The sequence below is a fragment of the Natrix helvetica genome, assembly GCF_964273705.1.
Source record: "Natrix helvetica genome assembly, chromosome: 13".
Classification (NCBI taxonomy): Eukaryota; Metazoa; Chordata; class Lepidosauria; order Squamata; family Natricidae; genus Natrix; species Natrix helvetica.
Window position 1 is genome coordinate 15,151,020 of NC_138557.1, and position 26,621 is coordinate 15,177,640.

Genomic DNA, 26,621 nt, shown 5'->3' on the forward strand with positions numbered 1-26,621 from the left:
GCGGATCCTGTGTCACAATTCTTGTCAGGTGTCACAGCAAACCCTCTAGAACGGGTGTCAAATTCGATTTCATTGATGGCTGCATCAGGATTGTGTTTGACCACTGGGGGCTGGGGTGGGCATGGCCAGCTTGATGTCACTCATGTCAGGTGCACCTGTGGTGGCCTGAGCGCTCTGCCAGTGAAAGCGGGCTCCCGAGCTCTGTTTCAGCTGCAACGGTCTCTTGCATCCCTCTGCCAGGGAAAACAGAAGTTGGGAATGCCACCGGCGGCTCTCATAAGCTCCGTTTCCGGCTGCAATGGGCTCCTGCATCCCTTTGCCAGCGAAAACGGAGGTTGGGAGGGCCGCACGCAGTTCTCCCGAGCTCCGTTTTTGCTAGCACGGGCCAGTCTTTCACTGTTTCCACGATGGCCCGCAGAGCTAAGCACTCCGCGGGCCGAATCTGGCCCCCGGGCCTTGAGATTGACACCCCTGCTCTAGAAACTCACTCGTCCTTTCTGTTTCTTCCTCCAGGCAACATGTCTCATCCCAGGCCATGGCTCGGGCTCGATCATTTCAACAAAGCCCCAAAGAGAAGCCGCTACACGTACCTTGAAAAAGCTATTAAAATCCATAACTGACTTACCCTCTCCAGTTTGTTCGAGGCAAAAAGGGGCAACGATAAGTGTGTGTGTGTGTGTGTGTGTGCGTGTGTGTGTGTGCGTGCGTGCGTGCATGCGCGCACCTTTTTAACAACTGTAGGACTTTTGGTACACGTGCACTTGAGATCGGGAGTCTCCAGCAAGACAATTTGCTGCTGATTTATTAATTTTATTTTGAGGCTGTTCAGTTTGGCTTCTCTGTATATCTATTATTGACTGCCCTCTTTTTTTTTTTTTTTTTTTGAGCAAAAAAAAAAAAATGAAGGTGTTTTATAAAAAAAAAAAAAAGCTCGGGTGCCAATGAGAGTTTTTATGGGGAACGTAAACCAAGCAAGATGGTCAGCATAAAAGAAGGGAAGAGGGTCAAATAGGACAGTTGGCATTGGCAAACTCTTTGTCTGTAGTACCTTTAAGGGCACAGTCTGTGCGGGCTGCCCTCCCCCTCCCTCCTTTCTCCCTCCCCCCCCACCCTATCCTTCACCCACCCGATGTGTGGTACCTGCCATCACTGCAGCTAGCTGGCACTATGGTTAGGCTCACGTTTGATTTCTTTCCTTCAGTTATATACTTTAAATGAAATTTTTGTGCATTTGTAAATGCGAAGAGAAACTCACATCATCAATAAATAGCAATCTCTACTTCATTGTGTACCCTGTTGGCACTTATTCGGGGCAGAAACGTCTTTTCAATCAGCCTAGGAATTCTCTTTTTTTTATTATTATTATTATTATTACTCTATTATTATTGTTTTAAATAAAAGACTTTTGAGTCAAGTCCCTCCCCTCCACTAACTCCCCACATCACTTTTTGCCAAGGAAGACTCAAACTCCTCTAAAGAGCCGTGGCATCTTTATATTCCTTTGAGAAACTGCTCGGAAGAAGGATTTGATTATCAACTAATGCCCAAGTGTGGCGGCTGGCATTCCAGTGGGATTGCAGAAGGGAGGGAGGGAATCACCTGATTTACATTGGATTTTAGCTAATCCGGGAAGACGAGCAAACTCGCTTTTTCGCACTGAGGGCACGTTCACTAGCATTTAGTAAGCTGTTGACTTTGTAAAAAGGGGCAGGGAACTTGGGAGGGGGCAAAAAAAACAGAATTGTATATTTAACAAAGGAAACATGTACAATTTAACACTTGGAGATTTCTCTTTTTGGCGGGGGGGGGGGTGCGTCTGCCAGTGAATTCCTCAGATGTCAATATTCATTGTGTGTAGTTTTATTTCGGTCCCAGCCTCCTTTCCTGTTTTAGTTTGGAGCTAATGGCAACCTTTGTGGAATATCTTACTTTTTTTTTTCTTCTTTTTGGAATGAGTAAAACTAGAATCTGCCATTTACACTCCCTTCACTTTTTCCCTCCTTTAATTTCGTATTCTTTATCTTCACCCCTTCCTTCCTTCGTTCTTATCTCTTCTCCCTTCTCTTTTTCTCCTCTCTCCTGCCCTCCCGTTTTGTTTTTTGCTTTATTTTGTTTCTGTAGCTACAGTGTGCAATGATTCTTCCTGTATATTGCCTTTTTTGGCTGGAAAAAAAAATGTTGTATGTTGAATAAAATTTTCTATAAAATTTTACTTCAGTGAGTCGAAGACGACTTCTCCTTACAAGTATAGTTTTGGGAGATGTTATTTAAGATGGGATTTTTGTTTTATCAAAGGGCAAACGTTTTTGAAATTGACCTCATTCAGGAATAAAGTGAAGTGGCTTCTCTTGGCTTGAATTTTAAAAAGCAAGATGTTGGTACTGATAGAGAAAATAATATACGTAGAGTTGCAATTGCAGCACGAAAGTACATAAATACAGCTAAGTGCAGCGAAGAGCTAAATTGGAATAGGTCGTAATTCCAAGGAGTTCAAGAGAGATTGATATGTTACATTTTTTTCCTATAACAACCAAAATAATAATAATAATACTTAATTTCTGTCTGTCTGTTCTACTTCACTTCGGGGCAGAGCAATTAATATTTTTCCATAAAGGTGTACCTTCTGCAAGTGTGTATTAATTCCTTGTTAACAATTGGTCCTAAAAGCTTGACTAGTTAGCTTTTCCAGGGACATCACATCCTTTATAGAAAGTTTAAGGGGAACATAACTAGTTTACCAAAGAAACTGGATTTGCACAACTTAAACCATGAGGTTGTGGTAGGTTGGAGTTTTTTGGGGTTTTTTGCTGCTTGCATTAGTGAACTGTTAAGTCATGGTTTATAATTTCTCCTGGTTCAATGTGGGCCAATTACTGCTTTTTCAGCAAACTGTGATTAATCCTGGCTTAGTGCCAGACAGGCAGTCGGCAGCTGCCTGATTCTTTCAGGCGCACCCCTGAAGATAACGGGTGCATCTTGAACACGTTTCTGGGTTCAAGCTTTGTCTGCGGAGCAAATACTCCCTTCTAGTACAGTAGAAGAGACATTAATGGAGTTTGTGACATGAGAAAAGTTTAGGAAAACGAATCCTTGAAAAATTGCAAAACAGAAGCTTAGTGCGTTAAAATTAGGCCAGCACTATTCCTGGTGAAGAGTCGGCCTTCTGAAACTGCTGGACTACAGTTCCCATTAGCCTTATCCCATTGGCCCTTTGAGGTGGAGGGAAAGGAATAATCAAAGCTCTGATTGTAAAATGGCCTTAGATGGACAGCCGCTTTACCATTTTTAAAAAATATCATAATTTTAGAGTAGTGATTCTCAGCCTTGGCAACGTTAAGAGGTGGTGACTTCAACTCCCAGAATTCCCTAGCCAGCATTGCTGGCTGGGGAATTCTGGGAGTTGAAGTCCACACCTCAAAGTTGCCCACACCAAATGAACCGTTTTATAGTGACCATTTTTTTAATTGAAAGGCATAAGCTGCAGCTCACAAAAGCTTACGCTTCCTAATAAAGTTTAGTAGTAGTGTTAAAAAGATACTACCTGGAGCTCAGATTTTTAGCTACCATGGACTAAAACAACACCTCCCCTGCAATTATTTGATCGTTTCAATTACCAGAAGAATTTGTTGAGCACCCTGAGATGTCTCTGCTTCCAGTGCCTTGAAATGCTGCAATGTGAATTTTCTCTCTGAAAGAAGGGACTGGCCCTGCTTTGTACTGACAAGGCAATTGTCAGTACAATTTGCAATTTTCAGCATCTTGTAATATTTTTCCTGGTTTTGCCATCCCAAAATATTCTAATGGAATACTGAAGTGATGCCAAAAGTCTGCTGTTTTCATTTTGAACAATTTTCTTTCACTTGGATGCTTTAATTTTTCCGAAAGCAAACTTGAAGAAAATAGTTGTATTTTTAAGGGTTGGTGTTTTTTTTCAGTAATGAATTAAGATATTCTGTAATCACGTCATCTTACTTGGTAATCACTGGTCTGAAACTTAAAATGTGTCCACATCTCTTTGCCCAATTAGGCTGTCTGGTTTATAAAACCACTATTTTTATTTTTATTTTTTGAATTGCACTGAAAAAGAAACAAAAGGAAGCAAAGTACTGCGTACGGAGAACGTCCAGATTTTAAACACCATTACGTGGCCTACATATTATTGCTCAAGATTTCTGTTTTATTAATAAAGAATCAGTTTAAAATAAGGTGGAAGATGTTTCTGCAGGATTTCAAATCTGGTTTGCGCTGTGGTTCTAAGCTTGAAAACGAAACTTCTGTGCCTTGTAATATGTAAAGCCGTACTGACAAATACCAAGTTTCTGGATTAAAATTTAAGGCTACATTTACGTTTTTAAATCAAATCAATCTTCACAAGTTAAAACCAGATGGGCCAATCTCGTTCAGGGTATCCTCTCTCCTATTTCACCCATTCAACACAATGAGGTTTCGACTAGCTGACCTGGCATAACTCTACAACCTCCCCAGCCCAGGGCATTTTTAATTGTAATTTTAGTTTTTAAGGGTTAATTTCACTGGGGTTTTAACTTTTTAAGTATTGTAACTTATTTATTTATTCTTACCTCCTCTATACGCTATATAATACCTTTGTACGTCGCCCCGAGTCCCTGTGGGGAGAGGGGGCGACTAATAAGTTCAAGTAATAAATAAATAAATAAATAAACCTACGATAAACTTTCTCTGAGACGTCCAACCCATTTGAGTCTCATTTGGATAAATATGAAGTTACAGCCCTGCCATGAAGTCATAATTCCCTAATTATTATTCTGCAGTTACCTAGCCTGAGACTTCTTCGTTCTGTTTAGATTTCTGATCTTATTGCCTTCCATCTCATGGAAGGCAGCCTTTTTAATATTTGTGACCTTGGCTTAGCAATAACACTTATTTTATTTATTTTTTATTTGATTTGATTTGATTTCTAGACCGCCCCCTCTCCCCGAAGGGACTTAGACTTATATACCGCTTAAAGCCCTCTCTAAATGGTTTCGAGTCAGCCTCCAGCCTCAAAAAATCTGTGTCCTCATTTTACCGACCTCAGAAGACTTAGTCAACCTTGAGCCAGTGAGGATCAAACCCCCGGCAGTGAGCAGAATTAAGCTGGAGATCTGTGGCTCTTATAAAGTGCCTGTCCGTCCCCTTTCACACAGTTACAAAGGCATCCTTTCCCATGTATTCCTTACAAAATCTATTCTGGTTCTCCACTTGAATCAAGACAGTCCCTTTTCCCTGACTCCCCAACTCCATTAGAAATGCTTCATTCTTTGGATGTCTTATCAAGCTTTTTTTTAGTTGGGGGTATTGTATGTATGGCACCATTTAGCGTGATGCCCTGCCTTCTACATTCCATCTTCAGCATGTCAAAGTGCATAGAAGCTTTGCTATGTGGTGGCCCAATTGTCATGCCACCTTCCAGTGTAGAACATAGAAGGTAGAGTAACAGTTGGAAAAGATCTTGGGAGGTCTTCTAGTCCAACTACTTGGTCCAGCAGAAACCTATATTATTCTGGAGAAATGGTTGTCTAACCTCTTCTGGAAAATCTCCAGTGAAGGAGCACCCACAACTTCTGGAGGCATGTTGTTCCACCAATTAATAGCAATAATATCATTCCACGCATACCTTCAGGTAGAGTCTGATCTCAGATTACGGCAGCAGGCTTGTGAGGCATGCACCTTGCTGGAGAATGTGATTTATGACACAGACTGAGGGGAGGGAAGGAACAGGTAAAGTTCAGCCATAATTCAAATGAGGCTCAGATCTGACTGCAATAGGGTATTGCCAATATGGTGCTCCTAATAAATGACTGGTTTTCTTTTGAAACTAGGCTTGAGGCTCCTGAATCGATTAGGGCATCTATCGGAAACATGACAGTCAGATCTAAGCCTCCTTTATACATCACTTCATTCTGCTTTACAGCCCTCTCTAAGCAGTTTACAGGGTCAGGCTCTTACCCCCAACAATCTCTGTCCTCATTTTACTGACCTTGGAAGGATGGAAGGCTGTCTGATTATTTCCTGATAATTCTCGCTATCGGAATTTTTCTTTAATTCTAGGTTGCATCTTTCTTTAATGATTTTGCCACCCACTACTCCTTGTTCTGCCCTCGGGTGTTTTGGAGAAAATCTTGATCTAGTCTTCTCTGTGGCAGCACCTCTACTGAAAGACAGCTATTATGTCCCCCTTAATCCTTCTCTCCGCTCTTTAACTAAAGTCTCAGCCTCTTGTTTATATTGTTAACAGAACTGGACACCGCATTCCAAGTGTGGCCTTATTGCAGTATAAAGCAGCAGGTCATTGTAACCTTGAAGCTGTCCCTCTGCTGATGAAGACCAGGACTGCATTGGCTTTTTGTCCTTCAGGGTTATCCAATCTTGGCAACTTTGAGACTTGTGGACTTCAACTCCCAGAATTCCTCAGCCAGCAAGCCTAAATCCAGCTGGCTGAGGAATTCTGGGAGTTGAAGTCCACAAGTCTCAAAGTTGCCAAGGTTGGAGACCCCTGGACTCTAGACTCCCTTCCTGCCAGCCTGCTTTCAGGGCAGAAATTTTTCAACCATGGCAGGTTTAACAGGGTGGACTTCAACTCCCAGAGGGGATTTTTTTTAAAGTGTCCATTTGGCATGAGAAGTTACATTCCACAATTTTTGAATGGTGGTGGTAGTGATAGGGAAGTAGTCCTTGGGTTACAACAGTATTTGGGACTGCAATTCCATCGCCAAGGAGAACAGTCACATAAGTGTGACCTCACACGACCATGCTGACTTAACAGTGGCAGTGGAGACAGTTCCAGTTGCCATTGTTGGGTGAATCCCATGAGGTTATAGCTCCCCACAGTCACCAATAGCCATCTACAATCTCCTGCTGACTTGCAGGAATGGTATATGGCAGGGGTCTCCAACCTTGGCAACTTTAGGACTTGTGAACTTCAACTCTTTAGCCAGCTAAAGAGTTGCCAAGGTTGGAGACCCCTGCTATGTTGAATGGCCCGGAGGTGGGTAGGCCATTGGTTTGGAATCATTGTGCGCTCCCACAAGAAACCTAAATCCAGCCCCCCATGAATTCCATTGATCCATATTTAGAGCCATGTTAGCTTTGACTGTTCAGATACTTGTGTGCAGATAGTAATAAACTCATCTGTGCTTTGAACTCAAATGACTGCTCTTGGTTATTGTACTCCTGACATAATAGCCAAAGCAATAGCATTTACAGCACTCTCTGGGTGGTTTATAATGTTGAAGCATTATTTGCCTATTGCCCCCAACAATCTGGGTCCTCATTTCACTGCCCTGAGAAGGATGGAAGGCTGAGTCAACCTTGAGCCCCGTCAGCATCAAACTCCAGGCTGTGGGCAGACTTTGCCTGCAATTGTGCACCATGGCTCTGATTAATTTAAGCACTGTGCCAAGCAGTCCAATTAATTATGGATGTTGTATATGAATGTCCCACTTTTATTAAATTGTAGCTTTCTGAATCTCTTCCTTCGTCCTACCTTTTGGAGGCATGGCTGGGCTATCTTTGATTTCAGAAGCTACTGAGAAACTCCTTACCTGATCATCAGAGTTCCTCCGCGTTCTTTCTCAACCTCCTCCAAATCTCTCACGGGGGTCAAGTGAGAACCACAACTAGTTCTCGTGAGAGGATGAGGTTCCCACCAAACAATTCTGTTAAAACTCAGCATTTCCCAGTCTTGGCAACTTTTAAGATGTGTGAACGTTGATGTTCTGACCGAGGCTTCCCGAGAGCCTGAAGCAAATTCCTTGTCCGGACAAAAACCACTTTTATTAATTGACTGTGAATTCTGCTCCTTCACACCCAACGAAGTCTTTCAAGGGAGGATTTACTGTCACAGACCTTATCGGCTTGGAGAGCTGACAGGCCGATATCTGCAAAACTTGGCCAGGAATCTTAGAGAGTCACAAACCAATTAAGCGAACTAATTGTCTCCTGCAAACTCCATTCCCCTTTCGCTCCTTTTTTCTTTCCTCTGGGAGGGGCCATTCATCATCCATCTGTGGCCTTACTCCCAAGTCGACCCCTGTTCTTTAGTTGTTCCCTTCATCTGGCAACTCTGCGCATGCGCACACTGGGAACAGGCTCCAGCTGTTCTTCTGCCCCACTGATGTCCTGCCCCACTGATGTCCGACTGCGAAGGCAGCTGATAATTGGCATACAGCCCTGGCCCCCTCTCTGAGGAGCAGACCATGTAGGAGGCCCCAGAGAGTGTCTAACACATAGTGGTAGAGTGTAGGATGCAGGAATAGTCAGTATACTCTTAGGTGGCACAATCAAGTACGTACGTAGTTGGCGCTGGGTACAAGAAATCTGCACAATGTATGGGCTAGACCCTCCCAAGGTCAGATGGGAGATGTCACAGAAGGCCATGACAAATACAGGCCTAAGATCTTGAGGGACTTCCAGATCCAGACGTACAGGTAGGTACCGGCCAATCAACCAGACATTGTGGTAGTAGTCAAGGGCCAGAAGACAACGTTGGTGATAAGCTGTAGCAATGCCAAGTGACAGCAACCTCATGAAGAAGGAGTAGGAGAAGCAGGAGAAGGACCGGGGCCTGAAGGAGGAACTAGAGAGGATGTGGGAAGTATGGGCCAAAATCCCAACAGATCCCAGGAAGAACAGCTTCTAGGAACAGCTGAGATGCTCTACAGAGCCCTCAAACTCCCAGGCTTCTGGTAGAGAACCCAAGATTGAGAAAGGCACAGACCACCCCATAGGATGAGGTGGGGTTTTATACCTCATACTTAACATGTCTTTTTAAATTATTTATTCAATTTATATGGCCACCATCTCTATACATGTGGTTGAATCGGTTGAGTTTGGTAGGGTTTGAATTTGGAAAACCTTTTCCTCTGCTGCTCCTTGGTAAAGTACTAAGACATCAATTGACAGCAGGATTTGGTCTATCTTTAGCTTCGGGTCACTGGTGAATTGCTAAACTCAGAACTTTAAAACCGGCTAGAGGACTTTGAAATATAAACTCTGAATGACGTGGCTGTTGACTCAGCATTTCTATCTCTCTTGCCTAACCTTCCCGTATAATGACATTTGTAATTGTTCTTTCAATCTGGACTTGGAGCTTTGACTCACTTGTTTTGATTAATGGGATTGCACATCCTTTCAAGTTGAGGTCTGAAAAAGATGCGTCAAACCAGACCGGCTTGTAAGTGGCTGATGGCTCACTCTGTACTGCACGGCCAATCATTTGAGATGTAATCAGTAAATTGTGGTTCAACTCAGCTAAACAAAATTAACCAAATGGAAATCATTAAAAATGTCTGTCATTCAATATTTAAAAACAATTTTTGGGACAATAAAAACAACAAATGGTTACTCCCTATGTATCAGTTCAAGTGGCGATGCGTTTAAGTCCCTGATTTTACTTAGGTGAAGAAAAAGTCCAGGCCAGAACCTCTTGGAGGCCCTGATACCATGATGGGCCATTCATTATTATTATTTTATGTATTGTAATGGTTGTTACCTCCTCCGTGTAATGTAATATATATATATGTGTTTTTATTTATTGTACGCCGCCCCGAGTCCCTTGTGGAGAGGGAGCGGCTGACAAATCAAATAAATTGAATTGAATTGAATTCAACCAATGAGGGTGAAGGCAGGGACTCTGGGTTGCTATCCTTACATGCAAGGTTTCCAAATTCTATGGTGCGTTTGAAGACTGAGATCCTTAAATACATCTCACCTGGGTTAAGAAACATGTTTGGCATGGTCATTTCTTCTTCAAAATCTGGTTCAGAAACCTGTTTATTTCTTTATTTTGTCACTAGAGTAGTGAGTCTTGGCAACTTTAAGATGTATGAACTTCAACTTCCAGAATTTCCCAGCCAACTTTGAGTTCTGTAGATTTCTACTTCTAAAATTCCCTGGCCAGTTTTAAGATATATGGACTTCAACTCTCAGAATTCCCCAACCAATTTTAAGTTGTATGGACTTCTACTTCCAGAATTCCCTAGCCAATAATTCCCAGCCAGCATACTGAATTCTGAAGTCCACACATCTTAAGCTGCTGAAGTGGAGAAATAGGAACCAAGGACTACCATCTGCTGATAGTATCCTCCCTTCTCCCTTGCTCTTTTTCTCCTTCCCACCTTCAGCTGCCAGTGTCCTCCATCTTCCTTACCAAAGAAAATATAATATTGGAGAACGACACAGGAACCATTTCTTTAACCAGCGCAACAAAATAAGAGCATCACCCAGGGAACGTGTCCTGTTCTCCCATCTAATGAGAAAGCTTTGCCATTACCCTGTCCACATAAAGAATCAAAATCTTAACAATTAATCCCCCCCAAAAAGAGCTGGAACAAAGAGCTGCTCAAAATTCTGTGTCAAATATAAGGGCAGGCAGGATAGTCTACGTCAGTGGTGTCAAAACTCAATTTCATTTCATTCATTTCTGTCATCAAGGTTGTGTTTGACCCCGGAGGGGAGGGTGGGTGTGGCCAGCTTGATGTCACTCGTGTCAGGGGCACCTGTGATGGCCCGAGTGTCTGCCAGTGAAAATGCGGCCCTCCCGATCTCCGTTTTCGGCTGGGATGGCCTCCTGCAATCCTCTGCCAGCAAAAACGGAGCTCGGGAGGGCCGTACGCGGCCCTCCCGAACTTCGTTTTCGCTGGCAGAGGGCTGCAGGAGGCTGTCCCAGCTGAAAACGGAGATCGGGAGCCCTTTTTCTCTAGCAAAGGCATTGTGGGCTGGTCCTTCACTGTTTTCAAGGCGGCACCCCAGGCCAGATCTAAACACCCCCATGAGGCAGATCTGGCCTGCGGGCCTTGAGGTTGACACGCCTGGTCTATGTGGAGATGGTCCCAAAAAGTCAAGATGGCCACCACCACCATGCAACCAAAGCCCCACCCTCTTTTAAAATGCATATTAAAATGGGCGGGGCTCTGATGACCTGCCCTTCGACTCCATCTTCACTGTTTGGGGCTCCTTCAGGCCAAGGAATGGAGAGATTTCTCTGGCGTTTCCTTTATCCAACCCAATGAAAATTGGGTCCGGAGAAAAATGAAGTATTTCTCAGTCCAGCATGAAGTAAAAAGCATGAAAAAGTGGCCTCTGGCAAGCAAGCAGGGCAGGAGGAGATGCTTGGTAGGAGATAAATGATGCATTGTTGACATGGTCCTCAGAGGAGATACATGGTGACTGAAGCACAGATGGGTTTAAACAGTCTCAAGGAGGGAGCAGCGTACCGAAAGATTCACAAAAGAAAAACCAAGACGAGTTAATTCACAAACCTCAAATACCAGGAAATTAGTACAGAAAATCCTAGAGCAGATCCTTGACTGGCTGCAAGCCGCTTCCCTGCTCAGGAGGCTGAAGGCCAATGTTGACCGGAGCCCAGCCAGTTTCACCACAGACTAAGGAGCCCATCCCGCATAGGGCAATCCAGTTCCAAACATAAGGACGCCGCGGGACAGAATGTGTGAATCCATCCACGTCGGACACTCCTTTCCTCCCGTTTGATTTCCCAGGAGACAGCTGGGTGGGCCGTTCTTCTAAGCAGCTAGATCCTTTTATATCGGTAGATGTGATAGCGGCAACACGGACAATAATGATCGACATCCTTACAGCATTTGGACATGAAGGGGATGAGACAACAGCCCAGGCAGCACCTGAGAGCCACGTAAGGAAATAAAAAGACAGACCATGGCTTGAAAAGGGTTTTCTTATAGCTTGAAGGTAATGCCAAAAAATTACACCAAGAATTCCAGTTCAAAGTTGTATAGACGCGTGATGGTTAACCTTTTTGCCATCGCATTCCAAAAGCAGGGTAGAGCGCGGGGGGCATGCACGGGTGTGCCCACAACCATAATTCTATGTATGTGCCCCCCCACCCCGCACATGCATGCATGACCCCTGCCCTCCCCCCGCTTTGGCACGTGATGGATCTGTTTTTCGCCCAGCCTCCAGAGGCTTTCTAGGAGCCCAGGGTGGGCAAAAATACCCTCCCCCTCCCCTCCCAGAGGTCTTCAGGAGGCTTCCCTGAAACGTCTGGAGGGCAAAAAACGTCCCTATGGGCAACCCGGAAGTCCGTTCCTGAACTTCCGGTTTGCGCGTTGGGTTGTTTTTCACCCTCCGGAGGCTTCAGGGAAGAAAAATGGCCGAAAATGCATGCTGGAGCTGACAGGACAACACCTCACATTCCCTAACAAATGCCTCTGTGTGGCACCTGTGGCATGCATGCCATAGGTTCACCATCACGGGTATAGACCAACCATTATCCATTCTGGCTCAGGCAATTCCTAATGATCCAGCAGGAGGAGAGTGGAAAATGCCCCTCAAAATGTCAAATACAGAATTATTATCCGTCAACCAACCCCAGCAACTGTAGACCAGGGGTCTCCAAACTTGGCAACTTTCTTGTGAACTTCAACTCCCAGAATTCCTCAACCAGCCATGCTGACTATGGGATTCTGGGAGTTGAGGTCCAGACTTCTTAAAAGTAGCAAAGTTTGGAAGCCCCTGCTCTAGATCTTAGACAGTGGACCCTCAGATTCCAAGTGTCCAGTCTTTGATTGCAGTCCCAGTCCTGGTTGGAGAAGGCAGTCTGAGATTTTATTATAAAAATATGTCCCTCTTGAAGAACTGCTCATTTTGGCAGATTTATCCCTTATAGGTCAGTTAATGTTAAGATAGGAACATCTGAAATGGAAATGTTAAGATAGGTGGACTTCTAGTCCCAGAATTCCCCAGCCAACCTGCTCCAGACCCTCCCCTCCAACTCTGGACGAGAAAATGTTGGGTCTGAGTTTGTCTACTCTGACATGCTAATGAATTCCCAAATGTAAAGTCACAAAGCGCATGGACACTCACCCTATCAAACACAGGCATGTCGAGGCGGCATAGGTTAAGCACCCCACACGGAAGACCACCTCGGTGGTGATGATCTGTCGGCAACAGGGGCAGATGGTGGATGCAGGTTTACTGGAGAAGATCCCGGCCACCACAACAGGTGGAGATGAGTCCATGCAGACTGTGGGGCAGAGAGGGGAGAGACATCAATGTGTATTTCATCTCTTACATCCAGAGCTTCTCAGTGTAGGCAGAAATATCTTCTGGACAGCCATTTGCCTGCAATTTGGCAGTTTGAATCTCCCCAAGCTCAAAGTTGACTCCGCCTTCCACCTTTCCAAGATGGGTCAAATGAGGACCCAGATTGTTGGGGGCAAGAGGCTGACTCTGTAAACTGCTGTAAAAGCACTATAAAGTGGTACATAAGTCTAAGTGTTATTGCTAATCCTTTCCTTTCCTTCCTTCTTTACGTCTTTCTTTCTTTCCTTCCTTCCTTCCTTCCTTCCTTCCTTCCTTCCATCCATCCATCCATCCATCCATCCATCCATCCATCCATCCATGATGTGTAGTGGTAAGAATGCAGTGTTGCAGGCTGATTATCCACTGCCAGCAGTTTGATCCTGACGGGCTCAAGGTTGACTCAGCCTCCCATCCTTCCGGAGTGGGTAAAATGAGGACCCAGATTGTTGGGGGAAAGAAGCTGACCCTGTAAACTGCTTAGAGAGGGCTGTAAAACACTGTAAAGCAGGATATAAATCTAACTGCTATTGCTATATACTGTAAGTCTAAGCTACTGGAATCATTAGGCAGGCAGGCAGCCTGCCTTGACTATTCAGCCAGTTCGCAGAACTCCACAAAGAGTTAACAAACAGTTCTCCCGAGGTGCGAACCAGTTGAATTCCACCACTGCACCAGCCCATAAATCGAGACAGCTCAGCAAACTCCAGGAGGAATAAAAAACAAGCAAAAAAGCTTTGAATGATTCTCCTGGGAATGAGGTTGAAAGCTCCTTTTTTTTTCCTGGGAAAGATGGCTTTGTGAAAAGATCTCCCGGGAAGAAGCTTTTTCTCCATCCTAAGATCCCTAAGATCTTTTATCTTAGTCGGGCAACTTAAACCACCTCTGTCCTTGGGACCTGACTTTGATGGCCTTGGGTCCCTGCCCATCTCTCAAGCAGTTCCACATAGACGCTGTGCTTTTGTTTGCCCTTAAATACTTTCATAAAAGGCTTTTGATTAAAAAGAGCAAGTGAGACACATCACTTCTATTTACACAAATGCTCCTGGGCCTCCCAGAGACTCCTCCAGCACTCTTAAAACAGAAACACCTTGAAGGAGTTCAGTTCCTTGGAACACCAGTAAAGAGAGCAACTTTGTCAACCATGTCCTTGTAATTAAATGGGCGCCCTGTCATTTGCTTCCTGTCGCTAACATTTGCAGAGACTCTTCCTGGTCCATGGTCAGCATTCCACTCCACACCGTTGGGCCCTTTGACTTTCAGCTTTAGATCCTGGAGGAGAATCTTCTTAAGAGCCTTAAGCAGGAAATTCAGGGAAATACAGATGTTGTTCTCCCCGGGTATTGGTCTAGCGTGAGATCTTAGGTGTCCAGAATAAGCCATGACTGCATCATAAACATGAATAGTGGCAACCCACTTTGTCTATCTGCAAATGGCCATAAATGAGACCTCTTGTATTTCCAGCATTCTGGACTATCCCTCTATCTGTTTCTGTCTTTCTCTGTCTCTATCTCTATCTACAGTATCATCTATCTGTCTGTCTATATCTATCTGTCTCTCATCTCTTCTCTCTCCCTCTTTCTCTTTCTCTCTCAAAATCTCACATATCTGTCTATATATCTATCATCTTTATCCATCCATCCATCTATCTATCCATCTTCTCTCTCTCACCTACTTGTTTATTATCCTTCCATCCATCCATCTTCTGCATGCCTGCCCGCCCGCCCACCAGCCCATCCATCCATCCATCCATCCATCCATCCATCCATCCATCCATCCATCCATCTATCAATCCATCTTCTCTCTCACAAACCTACTTGTCTGTCTCTATATCTATTATCCATCCATTCATCTTCTGCCTCCCTGCCCGCCCACCCACCAGCCCATCCGCCCACCCACCCCTCCATCCGTCCATCCATCCATAAATCCATCCATCCATCCATCTATCTATCCATCTTCTCTCTCTCTCTCACCTACTTGTCTCTCTCTATATCTATTATCCATCCATTCATCTTCTGCCTGCCTGCCTGCCCGCCCACCCACCAGCCCATCCGCCCACCTGCCCACCTGCCCATCCATCCATCCATCCATCCATCCATCCATCCATCCAACCATCCATCCATCCATCCATCCATCCATCCATCCATCCATCCATCCATCCATCTATCTATCTATCCATCCATCCATCCATCTATCCATCTTCTCTCTCACACACCTATTTGTCTCTCTCTATATCTATTATCCATCCATTCATCTTCTGTCTGTCTGTCTCTCTTACCTATCTGCCTGCCTGCCTGCCTGTCCCAAAGCCACTGGGTGTTATCAGGGTTCAGTTCAAACCTGTTGTTCCTTATCAGAGCCCCACATAAGCAGCATCGCTTCCCTCACCAAGGGCTGAGATCTACAATTGGTTGTCATCAGCGTTCTGTTGTCAATTTTGGACATCTAAGGCATCTTATTCTTCCCCAAGATTACAGGTAGTCCTCAATTTATGACTACAACTGACCAGAAGTTCCATTGCTAAGCAAAGAAATTATTAAATGCGTTGGACCTGATTTTGCAACCGTTGGTTGTTTTGCACCATGGTTGCTAAGCAAATAACTGCAGTCCTTAAGCGAATCATGTGATTGCTAAGAGATTCCAGCTCTCGCCATTGACTTCACTTATTGATGTCTACAGGAAAGGTTGCAAATCACATGACCTAAGATGCAGCAACCTCTATACATACAGTACATGCCAGTTGCCAAGCACCCAAATTTGGATCGCCGGAACATGGGAATGGTGCGTGGTCATAAGTATGAGGACTGGTCATAAGTCACTTTTTTCAGTGCCATTGTAAGTTTGAATGGTCACTGAATGAATGGTTGTAGGTCAAGGACTGCCTGTAAATGAATCAGTTCTCTGCATAGAGGTCTCTGGTGCCTACCTGGTCCTAATGTGTCACACGGCACTTCTTCGCAGCTATATGGAGGTGGAGATGCAACTTCATAGCAGCAAGCATCTGCATGGAGGAGGAAGGAAGAGAAGCATTGCAGAGGGTTCGAATCAAGGCCCAAACCCAACCCTCTTTCTCCTTTGATCCCAAACTCACCCTTGGAAAAGCACCTGGCACATACCTGTGACGCGATAATGCTCGACCTCCGAAGCATTAGGTGCGTAGGAATCTGATGCGTATTGTTTATAGCTTTGTGGTTCTGGGGCATAGGCCTCTGGGGCATACATCTGTGGATTGTAGGGCTGTGATGTGTAGGCCTCTGGGGTGTATGAAGCAGAGTATCCCACAGCATAAGGTTCCTGGGGCGCAGACAAGGTCACCATGGGAGCTGTGACTTTCTCCTTCTGCTGGGACATCTTTATTCCAGACATCTGAGGGTGATGGAATATGATGGACAGGGAGACAGATAAACCAATAAACCAATAAATCTCTTCCTACAAAGGAGAACAAGCAAGTCAGAGGGCAAATGTCTCGTTTTCCACCGGTTAGCCATCTCTGGTGTTGGAAGCAATAGAATCCACAGGGTTAAGGTTTCATTTTAACACTCCTGTTCTCACAGTTTCATCGGAGGTACCTCTAGCCAATTACTGTTCAATCTTGACATGAATGTAGCTTACTCCACACCAAGCTACAATTCTTTGCCTTGTTAACCAGAGTCCATACCGCTTTATAAACCCTTAGTAAGACCACACCTGGAATACTGCATCCAGTTTTTGTCACCACATTACCAAAAGATCTTGAGACTTTGGAAAAAGTTCAGAGAAGAGGAACAAAGATGATTAGGGGGCTGGAGGCTAAAACATATGAAGGACTGTTTCAGGAACTGGATATGTCTTCTCTAGAGAAAAGAAGGACTAGGGGTGACATATTAGCAGTATTTCAATATTTGAGGGGCTGCCCCAAAAAGAAGGGGGGGGGGGTTTCAACTTATTTTCCAAAGCATCAGAAGGTAAGACAAGAAACAATGGATGGAAACTCATCAAGGAGAGAAGCAACCTGGAGTTAAGTAGAAACCTCCTAACAGCAAGAACAATTAACTAGTGGAATGGTTTGCCTTCTGAAGTTGTGCAGGCACCCAATCACTGGAGGATTTTAAGAAGAGAATGGACAACCAATTGTCTCAAATTGTATAGGGTCTCCTGCTTGAGCTGGACTAGGAGACCTCCAAAGTTCCTTCCAGATCTATTTTGATTGATTGAGACCCAACTCTTCCCTGACGCTGCAACAGACACTGCCAAATATGTTTTCCCTAAATAGAGACCCCAAGCTTCTTTGCACCCTGGATTTGTCAAAATCTATCTCAAATAAAATGAGCAATATATTGGGAGATATTCTAATCTTCACTACCAGCACTTTAAAAGCCCCAAGACATTGGTACAGTTGAGTGAAGGGAGGGAATTTTGCTGTGGTTGGGTCAAGCACTACGCTGCAGGCTAGCCTTTGGAGCCATGGAGGCCTTGGCAGATATTCAGGGGTGGTGGTGGGTGGTGGTGTACAAGGGCCAGAATGCCAAAGTGCAAGCCATGTTTTTTTCCCCTGTGACACTCTGTGGAAGAGAAAGTTGGACCTTGAAGATGTAGGTTAGGAAGACCCAAAGGTGCTTTTTCAGGAGGCTTTCTTGTTTTTCCTTTTGAAGACGTTTCGCTTCTTATCCAAGAAGCTTCTTCAGCTCTGACTGGATGGTGGGGAATGGAAGGATTTATATTCCTTGCGGACAGCTGGTCATTTGCATCCTTTTAGAGGGTCGTTGAAGCACTTGGAAGCACTTGGAAGAAACTTCCTGGATGAGAAACTAAACGTCTTCAAAGAAAGAACAAGAAAGTCCAGTTGTCCCCTGAAAAAGCACCTTTGGGACAATCGTGACCTGGATGACGGAGAATCTCTGCAGACTTTTAGGATAGGAAGAATATTGACCCTTTTGGGGTTGGAGAAGATTCCTGAAGCCACCATGAAAGAAAACATAGAGGTGAAGCGTTAGGCAAGTCAACTTAAGAGTTCCTTCTCGAGGCACAAATGACCAGATTCAAGTTATTCTACTTTTATGTTACGCAGCTCTCTGGAAAGGTAGTTGGTGGCTTACGAGGTTAGAATGCTGGGCTGAGATCGGCAGGCTCACGTTCAAGACCCATTGCCACAGGGACGAGTTCCCATCATGTGCTCCAGCTCCACCTCCTGCTAACACAGGAGTTTGAAAGTGAGCAACTCTGAGCAGATAAATGGGTACCACTTTGGTGGGCAACTTTGCAGGGAGAGTAAAGAAGCCCCCAACTGGGCATCCCCTGGGCAACGGTGATGTCACTGACAAATCCTTTCATCACGGAAGCATTAAAAAAAAACCCACCATGGGGAAAGTTGAAGGGAACGAGGATAAGAGGGCAGCCAGGTGGATGGACTCAGTTAAAAATGGCGATGAATACACCATGAGAAGCAGAGGTGGGTTCCTACCGGTTCGGCTGAACCAGTAGTATCCTGGCGGCCCCGGTTGCTGGAATGGGCAGCAACCCAGGCCTGCCATGCCCCCAAACCGGTTCTCCTTCGGCGGCGCCATTTTGATTTTTGGTTCTGCGCATGCGCAGAACAATTTTCATTGCAGAAATGTCATTTTCCCCCTTTGCGGATGCGCAGGCCTTTTTAGGTGCAAATGTGCAGTCACACACACAGAGCGTGTGTTTGATGTGCAAACGAGCGAAACGCGAGCACGTGTGCAAAACTTTTTGCATGCCAAACCGGCAGTAATGCTGACAGCAACCCACCCCTGATGAGAAGGCATGAAAGACCAGGTTGGGAACAGATTGTCTTAGAGAAAATCTATTTATGTATCTCTAGGAGTCAAAAATGACTTGATTGCACATAATCAAATCACCTCCAGGCCACACTGGTCTCCACATTAGCGATCAAAACACATTTGCTGCTGTTTCCCTTTGTCAGAAATGGATATTTGAAGACTTGCACAACCCTTGCAATTAGATTATACAACTAAGTTCTTTGTATTCTGCGCCACGTAAATGCGTGAATAATAAAATAAGTGCACAGTCATATGTAAATATAATGACGTCCATAATATGTAGATCTGGAGCTTTGTTTCTCCGGCTCCTTTACCAAACATTTTAGCAATGTCTCTGGATACTGTATTAAAATAGAGCAATCTTGTTCAACTTATTTGATAATAATTTGTTTGCTCTTTTACATCGATAAGATGCTTTTTCTCACTATTGATAGAATCTTATTGTTCAAATTCCAATTCTAAATGCCCTTGTTCCTGTCCTTCCTAATCAATATTGTGATGAAGGGAGAGGTCAGTTTTTTCTTTAGAAATAACCTGGCATCACCCTTTTCTGAAATTCCCCTTTTAAGTTCAGCTACTCTGGGTTTTTTTTTAATTTCAGCTTTTAACTTGGATTCTTATTTGTAGCCAGTCTGACCTTTCCCCTTTGAGTTCTCTGTCTCACTCTCTTCTCCAGCTGTTCGCCTGTTTTACACCTTTGTGACTTTGAGCTCCGTGGTTGCCCTCCTTGAGTGTCATTGAGGTAGTCTTCCAAAGCACTCAACATACAGGGAGTCACTGGCCTGGATTCCCAGGAGGGAAGGTGCCTAACTTCCAGAGGAACAAGAGATAGCTTAGTTCAGATAGCTTGTGTGAGAGAAAGAGGGTGAAGATGGACTCTCCCTAACAGCTCCCAGAGGGTATGCTTTGTGTAGGGCAGGGGGTCCCAAACTCTTCTATACCCAGCACCCCTAAAATGCTTCTGATATATTCTCGCACCCCTTAAAATAATAAATAATCATATGCATAAAATTCAGGGGTGGCATTCACTTACTTTTCCTACCGGTTCACAAATGTGAGCCCGTCCACGCATGTGTTCGGCCTTCCACGCATGCACTTTGATCGCACATACTGCTTGCACGTATGCGCGTGGCTTGCAAATGTGACTAAATAGGACGGCATAGATCCGGGGCAAGAGGGAAGGGGGTAGGGGGTGGGCCAGAGGTGGGTTCCTAACGGTTCGGACCAGTTCAGCCGAGTAGGTAGTAACTCGGCCTGCCACACCCCCGAACCGATTCTCTCTCATCTTGTTTTTTGCTTCTGCGCATGCACAGAAGCATTTTTTTAGTACTGCAGATGCGCCTTGAGCGAACTGGCAGTAGCAGCAGCCAGAACCCACCCCAGGCCCACCCAGCCGGTTGAATACCACCTCTGATATAATTGCACATATGTACTATAATTTTGAGACTTCTAAACCCACATTTTCGCACACCCTGGAATATCGTCTCACACACCCCCTGGTGTAGGGAGTAGTTTGCTTCAAGCTTGGTGAGGTTTTAGCCAAAGGCATAGAACCATTTTAAAAAATCTGCTCAGAAGAATCACCACATGCCTTTCTTGGTTTTTGGGGGGGCTGACAGGTAAGCACGGTACAAAAACCAGAAAGGACCCCTAATTTTATATTCCAAACTGAGATATCAGGACCAGAAGATCTTGCAAGCATTCAGGTACCTAATTTGAGCATCTTTTTCCATTTGAAGGTGGTCCACCCATCATCATGAAAATGTGCCCTTAACCCCCCACCCCCAGACTGCAAATTATAGGTCCTATGTTGCGATCTTGTTGCTCAGTTATAATTCTAGAAAAAGTGTTTGAATAAACATCCTGTGATGTTTCGTGCATAATGTATTTTATAGATAAGGATTTATCTCTAAAAGGGGTTGGAGGGATAGCCTATTCTATTACAGAATTTGAATCAATCAGATGGAACTATTTTTTCCTGTTCTAGTGGGAAAGTATCAATTTAATCCTAGTGTTATATTTCTCTCTCTCTCCCTCCCTCCCTCCCTCCCTCCCTCCCTCCCTCCCTCCCTCTCTCTCTCTCTCTCTCTCTCTCTCTCTCTCTCTCTCTCTCTCTTACTTCTTCCCACATTCTTAGTTATAAGCCAGTGGCTTCATTGCATTAAACAACAAATTACATGACCATAATACACAGCAAGTAGGAAGTGAATGGGCCCCTCCATTCAGCAACCTCTCTCCTCAGAACCACAAAGAGTATTTAAACAGTCCCTACATTTGTCAATTATTCAGCTTTCTAACCAGAGCTGAGAATCTTTCTGAGAAATTAAAAACATTTGGTTGAATGTTGGATTTCTGCTTTTCCTTATTTTTAATTTTCCCCCAAGTGTTACTTTGAAATCTGGATGTTTTTATGTTCTGGGGGAGGAAGTAAAGAAGAAAAGAAGGAAGGAAGGAAGGAAGGAAGGAAGGAAGGAAGGAAGGAAGGAAGGAAGGAAGGAAGGAAGGAAATATATATAGAGAGAAAAAGTAAAGAAAGAAAGAAAGAGAAAGAAAGAAAGACAGACAGACAGACACTTGTAACCTACATCCAAGCAGGTAAAAATAAGCCCTACCAAGCAAGTACGGGACTTACTTCTGAACAGACTGTGCTAAAAATCTTCTTATTGTGATATGATTTAAAACCTGGGAGGAAAGATTCATTGGTGGCACAACTAGTCCGTACTTCCAGGGTATCAAAAAGCCTCAAAACAGCAGTTTGAGGGGTTTCCCAAGAACTCCTGGCTTACAGAATATAAGTGTATCCATTAAACCAAGGAGCCATTGACCTTAAAAAGGCTCGCACGCATTCCATCACCTGTTGATGCAGAAGAAAGAAGGACCTTTGGGTTGTGCTTGGTTTTCCTTCCGACTCCTATTCCAGGATGTCAAAGAAATCTCTTACCTTTGTGGAGGAGAATTGTGATGAGCCCTGTGTTCTTCTCACAATTGGTTGATGGCTTCACCCCCGGGTTGAATGCTTAAACTGGAGCATGCTCTGATCCTCCAGCCGACATGGAACAGAAGAGTGACAGAGATCAGTTGCAGTGACAGGAAGGAAATACTGGGGTGGCGAGAACATTTAATTACCCGCCAAGAGCTCCAGCCTCCTCCAAAGATTTGTGGCAAACATCCTTGGGAGGAATGTGGGACAACGTGTTTGCCAGGACCTGGTTAATTTCTTTTAAGCCAAGTGTTTTGTTTTGTGCTTGACATGAAAATCAAGTGAAGATAATCCATGTTCATCACCTTAGGCTTCATGTGGAAGACTCACCACTTCAGAGGGTTCTTTCTTGGCCCTCTTCATTCAGGGCGGGCACACGGCCAAGACTTAGTAACATCAAGCCTTTGGGAAGAATTCAGTTTCAGCCCTGTGTTTCTCCTTTAGACCTGAAGACATCAAAGCATTTCGGAGCTCTGAAGTGAGAAAGATGGCTGGGAGTCTTTTTATCTTGCTTGATGGAGCCGTTCTTGAAATACCCACCTTCGTGTCTCATTATACTTTCTGAGGTTTTTATGACTTTGAGAAGGAAGTGATTGATTTTGCAGTCTCAAAGCAGTATATGATCTGTGTGTATTTTCATGAGTGTGAATGTATATTCAGTAGGTAAAGGTAAAGGTTCCTCTCACACATATGTGCTAGTCATTCCTGACTCTAGGGGGCACTGCTCATCTCCGTTTCAAAGCCGAAGAGCCAGCGCTGTCCAAAGACGCCTCCGTGGTCATGTGGCTGGCATGACTCAATGCCAAAGGCGCATGGAACGCTGTTACCTTCCCACCAAAGGTGGTCCCTATTTTTCTACTTGCATTTTTTAATGTGTTTTCAAACTGCTAGGTTGGCAGAAGCTGGGACAAGTCACGGGAGCTCACTCTGTCACTCAGCGCTGGGGATTTGAACTGCCGAACTTTCTGATCGACAAGCTCAAGGTCTTAGTCACCAAGTCACGCAGCCGCGCGGGCCATCACGGGGAGTACTAGGTACTCCCACATAACACCTCTCCTGCGCGAGCTGCACTGGCTGCCTGTGGTTTTTCGGGTGCGTTTCAAGGTGTTGATCACCATCTTTAAAGCGCTCCATGGCACAGGACCTAGCTACCTGCGGGATCGCATCCTGCCGCACACATCCCTGCGACCAATTCGCTCTCACAGGGAGGGACTTCTCCTGGTGCCGTCCACCAAGCAATGCCAACGGGCGGCGCCTAGGAGTAGAGCCTTCTCTGTGATGGGCCCAACCCTCTGGAATGACCTCCCCCCCGACATCAGCACTACCACCGACTTCCGCTCCTTCCGACAAAAACTAAAGACTCACCTGTTTCGATTAGTCGGCTTGGCCCACTCATAGTTTTATTTTACCTCCTGGCAGATATTTTTAATTTGGGAATTTCTGGGGTAACTATTTTAAATTTAATTCTTTGGGGTATTTTTAGGGGTTGTTTTTTAAATATTGTATTTTAAATGCTTTACTTGAATGTACAGTTTTTATAACCTCCTCCATTTAAGCATTTAATTATTTAAGTATTTAAATATTTAAGTATTTGTGTATTTATGTATTCTTTTTATGTGTTTCATTGACTGTACACCGCCCCGAGTCCCTTTTGGGAGAGGGGGCGGTCTAGAAATATGAAATAATAAATAATAAATAAATAAATAATAAGTCCTATTATATATTCAGTAGCAAAGCTAATAAGCAGAAGGCAGTTTTGGGAGGTCTATTTTGAAATCTAAAATTCTTGGCTTCGCCATGAATATATACAGTAATTCTCTGTGCAACTTTAGTAAAAGATACCAAGAAGAGTTTATTTTTAAATGCTGTACGATGGCCAGAAATTCACTTTGTGAGTGGAATAATCTTATACATTCTTTTAGTAAATCAGATTTATTCATTTGATTTATATATCTATAGGGATCACACATCCATTATTTTAAAGGACAGGCATTTATTTCAGAAAGCTGTCTTTAGATTTGTTTTGCAAAACATTACTTTCGTCCTTTATTTTGGTCAGCTAGCTATTTAATCATTTAACTTTTACCATGCAAATGGTACCACTTTATGCATTGAATGCTTTTTCAAAATAAATTGACATATATTGTTTGATTTTAGATATGTTTTTGCAAAGTATTTTTTTTGCTCTTGAATTTTCCTTTGTAAAGCAGTTATCAACATAAACAATGATTATTATTGATCTTTATCAACCCCTTTCAGGTTTGCCTTTTATCTTTTTCGAAGAAAGTATGGTTAATAATTTATATTTTTAATTTTGATATATTTATATTTTGATTGGGGGCTGCCCAGAGTTGGTTAGAAGATGGACAACTATATAAATATTTTAAATAAATTGGATGGATGGATGGATAGATGGATGGATGGATGCATAGATGGATGGATGGATGGATGGATAGACAGACGGACGGACGGACGGACAAACAGACAGACAAACAGACATATAGATGGATAGATATAGACAGACACAGACAGACATAGAGATAGATAGATATATATATATATAGATAGATGATAGATAGATAGATAGATAGATGATAGATAGATAGATAGATAGATAGATAGATAGATAGATAGATAGATAGACAGACAGACAGACAGACAGACAGACAGACAGACAGGCAGGCACAGACAGATATAGACACAGACAGATATAGATAGCTAGAAAGAAAGAAAGAGAGAGAGAGAGAGAGAGAGAGAGAGAGAGAGAGAGAGAGAATAATGGTATTAATAATGATTAAAATAACACAAAGACCTTGAAATACAAAGACCGTGGCAAAAGGAAGCAAAGGTAGTACCAATAGTGATAGGTGTCTTGGGTGTAATCCCAAAACATCTAGAGCACCACTTGAACACCATCGGCATTGACAAATTCACCATTAGTCAATTGCAAAAAGGCAGCTTTACTTGGAACAGCTTACATCCTGCAATGATACCTTTATGACGCAACAACATCTGCCTATCTCAGATCCTTAGGAAGGACTTGATAGATAGAATAAAAAATGCCAAATTCAGTCTAAACATCTGGCTGACTGTGTGACAAACAGTAATAAGGAATATTGGACATATTTTGCAAGATGTTGGCCATTAATGATAAAGACATGTAATGGTACCTGCCCGGTGTGTATGTGCGGGAGTGTCAGAAACTGGAAGAACAGCTTCCCGGTGCGCGCATGCATGCCACGGAGCTGCTCTTCCTCTTTTTGCTGCTCCCGTGCGTGCAAAGACCAGCTGGCTGGCGTGCATGCAGTGCTGGAAACTGGAAGCTCAGTTTCCCAGCACGCGCACGCATGCCAGGCAGCTGCTCTTCTGGTTTGCGGCACTCCTGCAGGCAACAGCTGGTGTGCCCAGAAAGTTGGCTCTGCATGCCACTTTCCGGCACGCGTGCCATAGGTTTGCCATCATGCTAGCCTAATGAAGTATTAGGGGACACACACACATGAAAGCTGTCTTCCAGTACTTTAGGGGCTGTCACAAAAAAGAGGGGATTGACTTATTTTCTAAGGCATCTGGGGCCAGGACAAGAAGTGATGGGTGAAGCTTGTTAAAGAGAGATTCCATCTAGTGCCGGGGTGTCCAAACTTGGGAACTTTAAGACTTGTGGATTTCAACTCCCAGAATCAACTCCATCACTGAAGGTTTTCACAAATAGGCTGGGCAACCATTTGACTAGATAGATAAGGGGGCTGGAGTAGAAGACCTTCAGTTCAGTGGTGAAATCTAACCCCCCCCCCCCAATTCTATGGGCGTGGCTTGGTGGGAGGGGGGGTCATCTGAATGGATGGGCGTGGCCAACTTTTTTTTCACTTGCAGCTATTTTTTTAGCTTTTTAAAGCATTTTTTCCCTGCCGGATTGCCCGAAGTGGCAGGGAAAAATGCTTTAAAAAGCTTTTTAAAAAAGCTTCTGGCGATCGTCGAAAAATGCTTTAAAAAGTGGGTGGGGGGAAGCTTCCGATGATCGTGTGGCTCACACCTGATCTGTGCAATCCTCGGAAGCTTTTTTTTTTCTCACTACTGGTTCGCAGAACTAAGGATAATTGTCCCTACTGGTTTGGCTGAACTGGTTTCACCCCTGTTTCAATCCCCTTTCAGCTCTATGATTCTATGTTCAACTCCCAGAGTTTCTAGCCAGAATGGCTTGTTGGGGAATTCTGGGAGTTGAAATCCAGTTGCCTTATCACGTTATAGAACAGAGGTGTCAAATCCGCGTCATCATGGGCTCGTCATGTGACGTGTCACAATTTTTTTCCCCTTTGCTAAACTGGGCAAAACCGGCAGCGCATGACACATCCATCCCATGGGTCCCGAGTTTGACACCCTGTTGTAGAGGTTGCGTAACACTGGATTAGATGGTTGAATGACTGACGTAAGTAGACCACTTATCTGAGCAGCCTCTCTTCGGTCTGACTCTTCTATCCACTCTCTTGATCACAAGAAAAACATGTGGATGCATCATTCTGCCATCAGTCAGGCCTGACACTTAACCTTTTTCTTTTTGTCTGCGTTTAAACAAGCAAATGTCTGGATGGCCCAGGGGTAGATCAGAGTCCTCCTTCTAAAGGACTTTCCTCTCTAAATTCAGCTTTGAAAGTCCAGCAATCGGAAGAATCTCGTCCCTGTCCGTCAACATCTGGCATCTGGTGGAATGGGGCCCGGCTACATAGGGGTTCTGTCAATATTATCATTAATTCAGCTTTACTTGATGGACGTGAGTAATTTTGGTTAGAATC

At 44.1% G+C, this 26,621-nt stretch overlaps 2 protein-coding genes across 4 annotated transcripts in view; one reads left to right on the plus strand and one right to left on the minus strand.

Moving 5' to 3' along the window:
- The window catches only part of USP7 (ubiquitin specific peptidase 7), a 101,989-nt gene extending 99,777 nt beyond the window's left edge, over positions 1-2,212 (plus strand). For all 3 annotated transcript variants that reach the window (XM_081966006.1, XM_081966005.1, XM_081966007.1), the window contains exon 31: positions 514-2,212. In XM_081966006.1, coding sequence (XP_081822132.1) covers positions 514-620 — 107 coding nt within the window. In that variant the 3' untranslated portion in view covers positions 621-2,212. The remainder of the gene's footprint in view (positions 1-513) is intronic.
- Positions 2,213-10,950: 8,738 nt separating this feature from the next.
- Positions 10,951-21,926, minus strand: LOC309398815 (lipopolysaccharide-induced tumor necrosis factor-alpha factor homolog). Its single transcript, XM_081966036.1, has 5 exons — positions 21,796-21,926; positions 16,191-16,440; positions 16,001-16,075; positions 12,859-13,018; positions 10,951-11,657 (listed from the first exon to the last, which is right to left on the minus strand). The coding sequence occupies exons 2-5, from the start codon at positions 16,438-16,440 to the stop codon at positions 11,549-11,551; spliced, it is 594 nt and encodes a 197-aa protein (XP_081822162.1). The 5' UTR covers positions 21,796-21,926; the 3' UTR covers positions 10,951-11,548.
- Positions 21,927-26,621: the final 4,695 nt, after the last annotated feature.